Source organism: Myotis myotis, unplaced genomic scaffold (assembly GCF_014108235.1).
Source record: "Myotis myotis isolate mMyoMyo1 unplaced genomic scaffold, mMyoMyo1.p scaffold_m19_p_2, whole genome shotgun sequence".
In the NCBI taxonomy this organism is placed as follows: Eukaryota; Metazoa; Chordata; class Mammalia; order Chiroptera; family Vespertilionidae; genus Myotis; species Myotis myotis.
The window spans coordinates 202,666,017-202,681,490 of record NW_023416324.1 but is presented as its reverse complement, the minus strand read 5'-3'; the positions used below and the strand labels follow the sequence as shown (position 1 = coordinate 202,681,490).

At 40.7% G+C, this 15,474-nt stretch overlaps 1 protein-coding gene across 1 annotated transcript in view; it reads right to left on the bottom strand.

The window, feature by feature from the left end:
• The window catches only part of NCAM2 (neural cell adhesion molecule 2), a 427,198-nt gene extending 413,956 nt beyond the window's left edge, over positions 1 to 13,242 (bottom strand). The window contains exon 1 of the mRNA XM_036352515.1: positions 12,943 to 13,242. Coding sequence (XP_036208408.1) covers positions 12,943 to 12,997 — 55 coding nt within the window. The 5' untranslated portion in view covers positions 12,998 to 13,242. The remainder of the gene's footprint in view (positions 1 to 12,942) is intronic.
• Positions 13,243 to 15,474: the final 2,232 nt, after the last annotated feature.

Genomic DNA, 15,474 nt, shown 5'->3' with positions numbered 1-15,474 from the left:
TCTCTCTCACCATTGATGCTTCTATCTCTCTCCCTCTCCCTTCCTCTCAGAAATCAATAAAAAAATGTATGTGTGTGTGTGTGTGTGTGTGTGTATACATATTTTTTTAAAGCTGTCCTTAGCACTTTAACTAGTGTCTGTCTTTGTTGATCTTGGACACACCCTTCATTCAATTAATTCATCAAATACATATAAACAGACACTGCTTATGGAGGAAATAAGGTTGCCTATAATCAAATCATGCTGTTTTGTTGGGCAGCGCCTTCTCCCTTTGAATGCACATAACTGTGTAAGACTTTATCCCACCACCTACATTGACCCCCACACACATACTTCCTCATTCCCTTTAGCTGGTGAATTATCCTCCCTGCGACAAAAGAATGACTGATCTTTACCTAGTTTTACTTTCCTTAGGCAGTCTCGGTTTCCTGCAGGCATTTCTGCTCAGGGAAATGTGTTTCAGAGCCCCAATTAGCCTTCTTTGGAGTCACAATTAGTAAGACACTTCACACTGCTTATGGCAACATCTCTGCTCCCAATCACACATCCACAGCCACCTACATCACCTGAGACATGAGACTTCTAAATGAGGTATGGGAGTGAGAGGCAGACAAACAGGACGAGACCATGAAAGTTATCTAGTAAATAGGTCCCCTCCTCCAGCATAGTCAAGAAGTTTAATCCTTTGATTTTTCCTAGCAAGAAAAACTACAATCTGCTTAAAGAAGTCACCCTTCACCAAACGATCTCTGTATTAATGCACAGTGTAGAAAGGAGGGTATTTTTAATAAAATGCTTCATTACAATAGAAATGGAACAGGCACTTGAAAGAGAAATACATTAGCAACTTAGGGTATGTCATAATTGCTCAGAATTCTGTACTAGCTGTTATTTGAATGTGATGAGAATACTAAAGTTGAATATTTCATATTGAAATATGGCCATGAACGTTTTCAGGAGAGCACAGAGAATGGCATAATATCATTTAATAACCTATGTTGAGTTTTATTTCCAAATTGCAGGCCACATGCAGTCTCTGCAGAGATAGAATGCATTAGCAGGGGGCTTTGAAATAGAATGCCTCACGTAGATAACCAATTAAAGTGATTATAAATTATGTGAAATTTGAGGGGGAAAATGAAAGTTAAAATGGGTGAATCCGAAGCAGTAGTAATATCTGTAATTGCAAACTGCTTCAAGTTAAAAGTGACATTCACAATAATGGCAACATTAGTGGAATAATGGTAGGCAGGCAAATACATACATGATAAAGATACTCTGGATTATCTAAAAAATGTATTCTGTCCAATTAAATGCTTTTATCACTGAAGTCAGACCTAGATAACATCATCAAATCATGATAAAACACAGCTACAAGGCAAGAGAGAATGTTTTCAGTTAAACTGAATTTTGCTAAAAAATAAAATAAAATAAAAAGGCAAAATCCAAATACCTATGAAAAATAAGGTAAAATAACTCTTACTTATTTCTCTATTCATACAGTTTAGAACTGGCTTATAATAATCATTGATTGAATAATCAACTTTTAATTAACCCCAGGATTATCTTAATTTTGAGGACTTTAAATACTTGCTCTATTGACATATTAGACATTTATTATTGATAATATCTAATCTGTTTAATTATACTATTATCACTATATCTCCCACATTTATCATGATACATTGAAGACTTTGAAACCTCAACTATGTAACCATATCCTATGCCTTGGATAAGGCTTCAAAACAGCAAATCTTACAGCAAGATTTAAAAGTTGTTTGTTTTTTTTTATTCCCAGCCTAATTTGTTTTCCAGTATAGGAGATAAGGGAGGTCACCTTTGCTATTCCTACTCAATTAAATAATCACTGTGATTTGATTATTTTATAGATATTCACTTATTTTTGAAGGCCTATCACATAGATGGCAGTGATATAAACTGCCAGGGTTTTTGTCCCAGCATCAAGAAGGGTTCAGGAATCTGGAAAAGGCTGTGCGTAGATGACATAGGAATCTAGAGACTAATTCAGAGTCCAGAGACGAGATATAATTTTGTAAGGCATTGGGGGTCAGAGGACCTTCAGCTAAAGGAACTGAAGATTCCCTCCTTGTCTAGGACCCTTGTTTTTATTAACACAACTTGTCCTGAGGCAAGGCAGAGATATACACATCAAAGGGTCAGGGTTTGGTACAAAGTCCATTGTCAGAATGGGGGAATTAGCCTACAGCTGTTCAGGTGTTTGGCCAGTAGGAGGCAATAACATGTAGATTAAGATGCCCCTTACCTGTCTGGCAGCCACAATCAGTTTCCTATTCAGGTTTGGGGAAATGCCTTCAGCCATTCCCAACAGGTGACTACATGTGTGACTCAACCCTGTTGAGTCCCCAAGTCTCATCAACCTTTTGATGAAACTCTTGAAATTACGACATGCTGGAATTGGTCTATGGCAATAAACAAAATGCTTAAAAGAAATTCTCAGACCAACTTATAGTCTATATCCAGCAAACCAAATAATTACCTAAAGTACAGAGTAAATATAGGGTTTTCCCCCAAAATATGTACATACACCTTGAATAATTATAAAGGCAGTGTTTATCAAAATACATTTCATCTTCAAAATTGAGCTATCAGCTGTTAAAGTGTATATACATATTTTTGGGACATCCTGTATATTTTTAAATAGTCAGCCATTTTGTTTTTCTCCGAATGGTTAATATTGAGATATCCATTCACCACATATTTGCTAAATATCTACTAAGCTCCTGGAATACACATATAAATTTACAGTGAACACCCCAATCAAGTACATTCTATTGAATGGAAAGGCATTATTGCTCTCATGGAGCTTGCATGGAAGGTCACAGCACAGCGAAGTTGGACAAGCAAAATTCAGTATATTATCATCGTCGATTGGATCTCCAGTGCCTTGCATACTGACTGCTATGTAGGAGGCAATTAATGTATATTTGTTAGAAAGAGAAGAAAGGAAAGAAAGAAAGAAAGAAAGAAAGAAAGAAAGAAAGAAAGAAAGAAAGAAAGAAAGAAAGAAAGAAAGAAAGAAAGAAAGAAAGAAAGAAAGAAAGAGAAAGGGTGAGAGGAAGAGAAAGGGTGGGAGGGAGAGAAAGGGTGAGAGGGAGAGAAAGGGTGGGAGGGAGGGAGGGAGGGAGGAAGAAAGGAAGGAAGAAAGAGAGAGAAAGAAAAAGAAAGAAAGAAAGAAAGAAAGAAAGAAAGAAAGAAAGAAAGAAAGAAAGAAAGAAAGAAAGAAAGAAAGAAAGACAAAGAAAGAAAGAAAGAAAGAAAGAAAGAAAGAAAGAAAGAAAGAAAGAAAGAAAGAAAAAAGAAAGAAAGAAAGAAAGAAAGAAAGAAAGAAAGAAAGAAAGAAAGAAAGAAAGAGAAAGAAAGTCTTCAGTGATGAAATACTTGAGCTGAGTCTTGAAGGAAACTCAGCTGGGATGAGTAGACACAGGGTCCAAGTGTGCGAATACCAGAAACGGCACAAAAGTGTTTAACAAGTATGAAGTGAAAAAAGAAGGATTGTACAAATAAATAAAAGGCAAAAATCTTAACAGTCCCAAATAATTCAAATAATTCAAATGAAAGGTATGCCCCTAATTAAAATTAGAATGTGTTCATAAACACAGTTCAAAGGTAACTTTGTGGAAAATAATGACATAAGTTATTTTTGAGAATTGCTGTACAGGTAGGAGTAAATCATATTTAGGTAAAAACAGAGACATCATAATAGGAAAATGTGATTCATCTAGAATAAAATACTTTTTAAAATATATTTTATTGATTTTTCACAGAGAAGAAGGGAGAGGGATAGAGAGTTAGAAACATTGATGAGAGAGAAACGTCTATCAGCTGCCTCTTGCACACCCCCTACTGGGGATGTGCCTGCAACCAAGGTACATGCCCTTGACCAGAATCGAACTTGGGACCTTTCAGTCCACAGGCCAACGCTCTACTCACTGAGCCAAACCAGTTAGGGCTAGAATAAAATATTTATGCCAAGTCTTGTCTTACACTTTTTTGTATTTTTCTTCCTGAAAAAGTTATTTCACCTCTTTGAGTTTCATTTTCCTCTTTTCTAAATCAAGAATGGCATCTACCTTTCAGGATAATTATGGGACTCCTATTAGAGGTGTTTTATCAAAATAATTAAATTTAAAAAATAAAAAATAGGTAAATATCATTGATCAGTACTTTGACAAAGTACATGGCATATACTTCATGCTATATTTTAATCTTCACATAATCAATGTTGAGTATTTCTTTTATGGATGACACAAAGATATCACTACGCTATAAAAATGCAACTGCTCTCTGGTCAGACAACATGCTCAATATTTGTGATTGGAACATAATAATATTCAGAGAGAAATTAAACAGATAAACATAAAAGCAATTGGCAACACTAATATTATACTTATTGAAAAACGGGTTGGGTATGGACAAGTTTCAATAATAGAAAAATTGTCCACAAACACTCGCATACAGAGAACAAAGTACAAATGCGCTTTTTTTTCTTAAGTTGGGACTTCCTCTCTTATAGGTCTTAGCCATATTGCATTGGTTTACTTTACAGGAGGCATTTCAGCTCTAATATTGTATTTGCATCCCTAAAAAACACTGACACATAAGAAACAAAGTGAAGTAAAAAACACCATGGTTTATAGGATAAAAACAAGATGAGAGGTGAGAACACTCACAACCTCCAGATAACAGTCTGGACTAAAACACTAGAACAGTTAAATTTCTACCGGCATAGGTACCGAGCATCTCCATCTTCTTTCAAGATGCAAAGCCTGAAGGGCATTCAGATTAAAATGGAAAACTATGATCTAGGAGGGGTAACTTTTAAAAACTAGAAACATCAAACAAGTGAACAACACATCATTGTAACACAGGAGAAAATGATCTGCTAGTTTCTTCAGCTGCATTCTCAATGTTACCAAATACATAATAGTAGAAATCAAGACGGTTCTTAAAGCCACTAAACAAACTAATACTTGCACTAAAGGAAAGGCACTTGAGTTGATTTTTCATATATTTCTTAACATCCTCATGGATTGCTAAGGCGTACTCTGTAACTGTGAGAAAGCCTGCTCTGCATTACTTAAAAATTAATGAGCTTAAGAAATCATATTCCTGCATAGTCCCCCTATTTACCAATAACGTATGAGGTAATATACATCGAAGAAACACACACTGAAGCAGGGAAGACGGAATTACATCTTAAATGCATTTGATGTTCATTGGCTATAAATCTGGGTGTCAGCAACAGAATATACTTAATAATACCTGTAGGCAACTCAGAGGCTCTCAATCTCAAAACACCATCTATCCAATGAGATTGTATCAGGGTTAAATGAGATGAGTGAAAATGCTCAGCATAGCTCCCAGACATAGAGTAGGGCTTCAAAAATATTAGTTGCCTTGAATATCAGTAGAAAAATTGTCAACTCTATATACTTAATATCAAATTTATATTTTGTTTTTGCTTTTAGTTTCGTTTTTTGAGGGGCTGGTTCCTTTTTATTTTGTTGTATTTTCTTTTGTTTTTGAGTTTCCCGGAATAAGTAGAAAACAAAACCCAAACCAACTATGGCTAAGCATAAAACATGAATGAAGAATATATAATGAATGCAAATTTAACCTAAATGCTTCTGTGATTTTACCCAAAATCCAAGACATATGCTAAATAATAACAAAGTACAATCAGTGATGGAAAAATGAGATAAACACGGAAGTTAAATAAAAAAGGAGAAAAATTCTGAAGAAATGACAAACTGATATTTCTATCTAGATTTTTCATGAATATCTCAAACTAGCATTTTAGAAAACTAAAAATGAGCAAAAACAAAAAAATAAAAATAAAAAAACTCACCTAAAATAGTGGTTTTCTTTATTTCCCTATTTCTATTAAGATATAACCATTCTTTTTTTAAATTTATCTTTTTTTAAAAGTATTATAGATGTCCTCTCTTTTTTCTCCATTGACACTTCCCCCCCCCCTCCCGCAAACCCCACTCCACCCACTACCCCCAGACCTTTACCACACTATTGTCTGTGCCTTAGTTATGCATATATGCATATAAGTTCTTTGGTTACTCTTTTCCCACTCCCCCACCCCCACCCCCACCTTACCATTCTTTTTATCAAATAGGCTTGAAACTTTGGGTACTACCTTCTCCCCAATGTCCCAAATTGAATGTGTTATTAAGATCCATTAATTCCTTCATAGAAACATGTGTTATGTCCACACGTTCCTTCCCCCCTCACCCCCGCCCCCTTTCTGACCCACCCACACATGGCTAGTAGTTTTAAAAACAAAATAAGACTTTAATCATGTATGTTCCTGCCCAAGCAATGGATCCCAAAGATCTACAGAGCAGAGTCAAACTTAGCTTGGCCTCAAGGCCTTTCTGCCTCCACAAACATTCCGATAATTGAGACCAACAACTCACCTTTCCAAACCCTTAACTTAATTAAATCGGACTATCACTATCCTCTCAACACTGGCCACCTTTCCTACTTGTTCACTCATTTTTCTCTCCTGGATTATTTCCTCCATTTTCCCACCATGTTAAAACCTTGCCTGCTTCAGTGAGTGGCAAGATCGTGTCCTGGTTAAAAAGCAAGTCTTTGTTCGTATCTTGAGTTCAAAACTTTGTTTGCTTGCTGCGCAACTTAAGGCAGTTATTTAAATTTTCAATGCCTCATAGCCCTGAAGTGTAAAAGGGGAATAATAATTTGAGGGTTCATGTACTGATTAGGCTAGTTAATACACGTAAAGTACTTACAATAGAGCCTGGCTATTAGTACACTATGTTTTATAAATTTATATTTTTTGTCTTCTCAACTATCAATGCTGAAATCTATGTACCACCCGTTCCCCTACACATGCTAATTTCAAACAAATACAATACATATATTAAAACATTGGCATTGAACTAGAAATGAGAAAATTTAATCCCAATTGCAGATAACTACTAACTATAACTGATACACACAAATCAAATAATTCCTCTATAACCCAATGTTTTCATTCATAAAATAAAGTTAATAGTCCCTTGGATACTTGGTGATCATTAGTTATAAGGTGGTTAGAAGCACTTTGAACAAGTGGTGGGTATAGTTATAAGATGATGGCATTATATTTAGTTTAAGGGCTGAATAATTTGTTAATTAATTAACTGACAAAATGGCACAGAATTTAAGTATTATTATCATTACTTTGTTTTGTTGTTTTTTTAATATATTTTATTGATTTTTTACAGAGAGGAAGGGAGAGGGATAGAGAGTTAGAAACATCGATGAGAGAGAAACATCGATCAGCTGCCTCCTGCACACTCCCTACTGGGGATGTGCCCGAAACCAAGGTACATGCCCTTGACCAGAATCAAACCTGGGACCCTTCAGTCCACAGGCCGAAGCTCTATCCACTGAGCCAAACCAGTTAGGGCTATTATCATTACTTTGAGCTGAAGTAATGTTAGATTACCTTTTTTAACCAACTGAAAAGTTTGGTGTTGGAGACCTGAATTAAGAATTTAAAGACCAAAGCTCTAGTTATTATAATGCCTTTTACTTTTCTATTTGACCTTTAGTAAGTCGATAGTACAAATTGTGTACCCATCCTAAGACTATTGGTTGTTGGCCCATAGATGGGACTCAAGATACAAAAAGAAACCCCTTCTTCAAGACCCTTTACTGCCACCTGATGGAAAATTGTGACAATAATTATGCATTCTATCACCATGAGCATGAGTGGCACCCCCTAGATTTGTTCATCACACAACCAATACAACCATTTCTAGGAATGCTGCCTAATAAGGTGTGTGAGACACCACAGATATTTAAAAAGTATTTGATGAATGAGAAAATAATGGATGATCATCCATTATCAATACATTAGATTATCTCTACCCTATCAAGGTTTTTTTCTAATCACAGATTAGTTTATAATGATTTTTTAAAAGTGAGTAAGGGAGATATTTTTAAACCACAGGCAGATTTATCTGTATACATATTACACCAAAAACATAAATAGTGTCTGGCAAAGTGGGGTTGACATTTTATAAGATGTCTACACATATCTATGATCACAATTGCTCCTCATGGCAGTACAGCAAGACCAACCAGGGGAGATATATTTATATCAGACTTTCAAACAAGCAAATAATTGTTCTGAGAATTTAAGTGGCTTCTTCAAAGTCAAGAGACTCTTAGTGGTCTAGGTCTTCTGATTTCAAATACAATGTTCTTTCCCTTTGCCTACTAGTGTTAATAACAAAATGCAGCCAAGATAATTTTGATCAATTGACCTGAAATTCTTCAAACTCCCATTTGTTGATTGGTATGCTCATAACTACTCTCAAAATTCCCCATCATCTCTCTTAACTATTGATAGCTATACAAATGAATACGTGAGACCGGAAAGTACACTCATAGCTATTTGGTATCTGCACTATTATTATAATTGTAAATAGTTAAAAGTTATTAAAATATTTTAAAGAATTCCATAGAAAGCACTTTTATTTGCTGAACAATTAAAGATAGCTTGGCTCTATGAAGCTCAGGGATATTACATTTAATAAAAGCATAAAAGCACTGGTTGCATCTTAAAGTGCTCTCATATCAGATAATTTGGAAAATTAAAACTAATTTATAATCTTTTAAGTAGGCCTGTCTTCAACATAATTGGGATAGTATAAAGAGCACAAGGAATTTAGAATCTAGGTCAATAAAACTTGAAAAACAATGATTTTCCTTTTATAAGAATATTAAAGTTATTAAATTAATTTTGCATGCACCAACACCCAGAGGATTAATTTTATTTTGGACCCAAATAACAAAAGCAATTCAGACTCGCTCTACCACTTATCGGGCACTTTCTTCACGCTCTTGAAAGTTCACTGCTATGAGAGATGACCCTGAAAACAGATAAATTAAAATCATTTTCCAAATGTCAAAAGCCAGAGAAAGCAGCAGGACTAGTAGTTCCAGGACCTTCAGATTGACAACCCTGTTTCCCTCTGCATTGCTCCTTCACAAAAAAACAGACAAAAACAAATTACACTCTTCAGCTTGGTTACCAGCCTCAATCTCTGCTAGGTCCCTTCTCAGTCCCAATACAAACTAGTTCTATGTTTGAAGGAACGTCTTTTTTTTGTTTTTTACGAAATTATATGAAGTTTGACTTTCTTCTTGTACTGAATGAGGTTCTTTTGTTCCACTAATTGCTGTCTAATAGGACATTACCTCTGGGAGAACATTAGCCCCTGGGTCACTAAAAAGACTCATTGGACACCAAGGACCCACCAACTTCCCTTCTTGCTCTCTGGACTCCAAAATCACTGAAGTGACCAACTGCTCTGCTTAATTCCTTTGACGTAAAACGTAGATGGAAACCTTCTGGGTTATTCACTGATAACAATGACATTAATTTGCATAGCCTATCTTCTCTAAGTGCAAATGAATATGGAGTTGATTCAGTAGGCACCTAGCACAAGGAGGTTTACCTCAGAGAATCAGACCAGGGTAGATAGAAGAAGGATGGTAACACCCTTCACAGAAGATGGGTCTGTGGAGACCTTCCTGTAGACCTGACACTGGTAGACATCCACACACCTACGCTTTTTTCTTTGAAGGTACACTTTGCTAATGAATGATGACTTCACCATAAAGCACTTCACTACAAAGAGTAAATCCAAGCAGATGCCTGTACACGTAAGCCATTAACTGGGTAATTCATCCCCCTGTTTTTGGCTTAGGTAAGTATTCGATGTATGGTTGAACTGGACTGTAAGAAGGATGGATAGCTCTGTTTTTACCTTATATTTTCATACAACAATGCTTCTATTTTGTATATGTGAACATCCAGTGATAGACCTTAATCATACGTGGGTCCTTTTTTTTTTTAAAGAAGGAACTTATTTTAGAAATTAAAAAGGCTTCAGGAATACAACACATTTATACTACAGTTTGGGAATCTAAATTGACATAGATCCAAACAGCAAATGCACTGTGACCCCAGACTCAAGTTATCACTTGAGATTTATGATGACAGAGGATGTGACCAAGTTTTGAATACAAAGAAAACGTAACTGCAGAAGTTAGAATTATAGAACCTCCTTTCCAGTGACAATTAAATTCAGACTTGACAATGGATCCCAACCTTACTTCATTAGATATTAATCTTGCGGTGGAAATGGCAGGCTTTTAAAGAGGCATTTCTGCTACAATAGAAAAGGCTCCTGCTACAGTAGAACAATAATAACATTGTGTTGAAAGTTAGAAATAGAACTATTAGGCCGTGTTAGCTAATTATAGTATTGGCATCCACTTAAGTTAGTCCGTTTTTCATTTCTGTCATTTTCTCCTATTCAGCTGCTGCCGTTCAAAACGTTTTGACTTCTTAAAAGGGAATACATCATTGTTGCCTTTCCCCAGTCGAACAGCACACCACTTTCCAAAGCAATAGCTTCAATCATGCTTCATAAAATCCCCTGCAAGTGTATTGTTGGAAACATAAATCAGCAAGCCAGGACTTGGGTATTTCTAAGGCAAGCCCAGGGATCATGCGCGGGAGGCTTTTCCACGGCCCCCCTTATAAAAGAATAAACAAAATTATGAGTTCCACTAGGTTCATTTTTTTAAAAAACTGCTCCCAGTGGTGTGTCTGATTCTTGCTGCTACATCCTTAATTGGAGAACAAAACCCTAGCAGAGAGAGGGATTGGACTCCCGGATCAGGCTTGCTGTTTCTGAACATCTCTGACTTCATTAGGACACAGGACACAGAAGTACTACATGCTTCCGTTTCACAAAAGCGAGGGCTCTCTGGTGTGCATCTCTGCCTCTATGAGTGTCATGCATTTTTAAATTGCACTAGGTGGAGAGATCTGTAGAACGATGCTGTCCTCACCCCCGGTTTTATTACAGTGAATAGGGGCTCCCCTTCAGGCAGGCGTCGGTCCTAGAGCTCCTCTTTATAATGACCCTGCATTCTGAATTATAAATTATGGGAATCACGATTTCAGATATATGTTACCTATCCAGGCTCAGAGTATGTGTGTCTGTATGTGCTAGTTAAACATTCCTAGATTTCCCTCGTATTCCCCAAATTCCAACACACTTGATGTCTACACTGGTAAACTCACAGAATCCACAACTGAGACATTTTTTTCTTCTCCACATCAGTGACAATGAAATCGTAAGCCTGCATAAACTTGCTTCTTATTATGCCCCCATCTTGCTCTACTACACCATCTACACTTGGTTAATTGCAGTGGTATTTTAACTACAATTTTCAGGGACTGCTTCTTAGTATGCAGAAATACTTGTCTATATTATAAATGAATGGTTAAACACAATCAGCAGCTCTCCCAATATTAAAGCAGCATAGGCACAGGGTAGAAAGTATATGTTGATCCCCCCCCCCCCTTAATAGTGTCTGAATGAATCAATTGGGCTAATATGATCTTCAGATGGATATATCTGCAATTTTGCTATGACTGAAAATTTTCATACTCTGTATTACTAAGGGAAAATGAGCAGCATCTTACCAAGACACTTTACAAACTACAGCAACATCCAGTGTTTGCATTCTGAACATAAAATCTGCATCCGTTCGTGTTTCATCAACCACTAACACGATAGCTTTAGGGAGGAGAAGGGCAGAGAAAGGAAGGTTTCATATCCAAAATGTCAAACCTTGCTGAAGAATGATAGAAGGACCAGCGAGTGTAGAAGAGCAGAAAGAACCATTTCTAGGATTAAAATGGAGTTCTACCACCCCCTGCTGGACCATATGACCAACGCAGAAGAGGCTAAAAAATGCTTAGAATTGAATATAGTGGAGATATTTTAACTTGTCTTGTAATTTGTTTTTCCTCAAAAAAGAATTTCATGCTACACTAATAATATAACATTCTCTGTAATTATTAAGCATCCCCCAAATCACCGTTGTTTTCTTTTTTTTTTTCCAAAGACTTCCACCAATGCATATTTTAGCATTTTGTGTCCCCAATTAAATGTCCAAACTTGTCTGGATAGTTGGAAATGCCTCCATTTATTATAAATATGTTTTGTGTGAATGTGAACTACCTTAAAAAAGCAAAATAAATTCACATCTACCTCTATTCAGAAAAGCAGAGGTAGCTTCCACAAATTATCTCTCAGGTTACTCTAGCATGCTATTCATTTTTTTTTCTTCTTCTTAAGAAATAAAAGCTCCCACCAGTTCTCCACAAGCTTAAAAAAAAATCCCTTCAGGTATAATAGCAATCTGATGTTACCAAAATCTCCAACCTCGATGTATTAACAGGGGGTGGGGAGGGTTAAAATGAATGACTGCAACATATCCCTAGTTTTATCCATTTGCTTTTCTTACACAACATCCAGGGCCCCTCTCTCATCTCTTAGTTTCCAGCAGAAATAAGGCATCATCGTTCACTTCACAGGCAGGAATTGGGGTCTTGGGAAAGGGGAGGGGGGTGTCTAAGAATTGCATTTCTTGCACAGAACACATATTTCCCAAACGAGTTTCATTCTGATAGTTTTCACTGCTTCTGTAAAACAACCTCGTACCCTTTCCTTCCGCAATCTCAGATATTTACCTGTTCACACACACCAACAGACTCATCCAATTTTTGACAATGAAACCAGAGAAAGCCAAGATCCCAAGGTGGGGAGAGAGAGAGAGGGGGGAAAAAAAATAGGCAGTTTGTCTCAATCTCCTGCTCTCGGATGCCCATCTCCAAATCTGCATTCCCTCTTCTTTAAGGGACAGATGCAATTGTTCGCAGCCGCGAACATCACCGCAACCACCACACACCACTAGAACTTTAGTTCTTTCCTTTCCATCTTCTCCTGCCTCCCCGGGTTGGGTGGAAGGGGGAGGGAAAGTCAATGCCATAAAGCACCGCACTCCTACCTTGCCCGCGACTGACAAGCAACCCGAGCAGGTAGAAGGGGAGCAGGAGGCTCATGTTCAGGACGTGCCACCGGCGGACACTTGCAAAGTTCTTCGGTCCAGCCCTGGAGAGAGACCCTTCCGCCGCCACGGCCGCCTCCGCGAGAGCCGCCGCCGCTCCCGGGTGCCCCAGCCGCCCGCAGCCCGCGCGCTCCTCCGCGCCAAGTGCCCGCCGGCTCCGCTCCGCGCCGCACTATATCCAGGCGGCGGCGGGAGCAGCGGCAGCAGCAGCACCAGCAGCAGCACCAGCAGCAGCGGCCGCCGCGGCGGCAGCACAGCCGGGCGGGGAGGGCGGCGGGGGCGGGGGCGCGGGGAGGGGCGGGGAGGGAGGCGCGGCCGAGGCGGATCCCTCCGCGCCGCACACCGGCCGCTTTCGAGGCGCGCGGGCCCCGGATTCGTCCGCAGTGGAGCTCGGAGAGGCGGGTTCGGTTCCCGAGGCCTCCGGCTAGAGCGGCCGCGGCGATCGGGCGGCGGGGAGCACGCCGGCCATCCGCACGTGGACGGGCGCCCCTGGGCCGAGGAAGGGGGGGGGGGGGGGAGGCGGCCTGGAGCTCTGGCCGGTTCGCGGACGCAGGTGGCTGGAGTTGGTGCTGATGCGGCAGGCGCGCCCGGGCGCAGGGGCTCTGGGGGCGGGCGGTGTATTCTGCAGCTCTCACCCTTCCGAGCGCATGGGGGAGGGGGACCGGGGGGGGGGGGCGGAAGGAGGGCTGGGGCGGGGATTCTCTGTCTCTCCGGACCCCTCCAGCTCGCCCAAACCTCCAGCAGGCTGCCCCTGCCCCACGCTGCCCATTCTGCCGCCGCAGAGGAAGCAGCTGCCCGCTAGTGTCTACCCCGCCTTTTCCTGGGGCTCGAAGGGCAGGCGGAAAGGGGTGCACGGTGTTTTCTATGCATGCGCCCCACTGTCGCAGCAGGTGCCTTCGGGGAGAGACTGCGGAGGGGGCAGGTGTCGGGGGTGCTGCGTGGAAGTCGCTGTCCATGGTAGCTGAGTCCCCGGAGGAGTCCGAAGTCTCCTGGAGCCACGCTCAGCGGGATCTGCCCTCGGTGCCCAGCGCCCAGAACTGGCCACGTGGGAGGGTGTGGGAAGGGACAGACAGGAGTTGCGCGGGGGTCCTTCCCCAGGACCCCCCTCCCCCCCGTACACACACACACACACACACACACACCTGCGCGCGTGGGAATGGAAGCGATAAACCCCTGGCAATCGTCCAGAGCTAACTGTCCTTGCCCCGAGGCTGGGCACATCATTCTTTTTCGAGGAAAGGTAGGGAAAGGGTTGTCAGTTTGATGTCAGACCTGAGGCGAGAGCTAGCGAGAGGCCGCATCCCTGTCCCCAGGGCCCCTGCCAGCCGGCCTGGCTCGGCAACAGGCTGGAACTGACAATGGGGTCCTTGCCTCTGCGCCTTCGTTTTGGTCCTTTCAGCACTTAACTGCCTCACCCCAGCCCCAGCGAGGCCCCTGGTCATTTCCCTATCCGTGGGGACACAGAAGTTGGGAGGGATGGGAATATAGTAGGAGTTCAGAACCCAGTACTCCTCCCCCACACACTCACACACCTGATTGGACACTGAAATGGAGACCCCATGGCCCAGGGAGGGCAAGGGGTAAGAGGAGAAAGAAGCTGACGTGGGTAGGGGATATATTCCCTGCGATGCGTGCTCCCCAGGCAGAATCCAGTCTTCTTTGTACAGCTATTCACTCACGTGGCGTCCTGGTTTGGGGTATTGCGAAGAGTGGGGGGCAAAGGCAGCTCTCAACGTACACCTTGGCTGATCTCTGCTAACCAATGACCCTCTCAGTGCCCAGGGCTTGAAAACCTCCTCTCCCCTCTTGATTGTCTAGGGGTATGGTTAGAACAGTATATTTCAGGAGTTCTTTTGCCAAGGCTCCCTCCCCACCCCTTTTCCTCATCCTGGGAAGCAGTAACTGCGCTTAAGCAAGCACACAGTCAGCTCTTTGCAGGAAAAGGTGGACACGGCACACATAGGTATGAAGGGCAAATGATGCCTTTACTCTCACCAGAGAATCAAGAAATGCTTCACACACACACACACACACACACACACACACACACACACCCCTAAAGACAGGGGAGAAAGTTAAAAGGACACTACCTGCTGTGCCAAATTTCCCCTTCACCACAAAACCTGCAATTTTTCAATGTGGCACCATGAGTGGCCCAGTGCCTGACATGCACTACACACACTACACACACCGCACTCCTGGTAATCTTGATAATATCATTGCCCTCTTTATGGTTGGAAGTCAAATTATTAGGGTAGGATGGAGGGGGGAGAGAGGGTAGCAATGATCCATCAGACACTAATGAAATTTCTAAGTAAAGCTTTGCATTATAAGACTGTGTATAAACTGTGTGTGTGTGAGAGAGAGAGAGAGAGAGAGAGAGAGAGAGAGAGAGACTTCATGCACCTGTGTGTATGGAAACAGTGAACAAAGAAAGCATTGGTCCTCAGGAATATGCAAATTGATGCACCA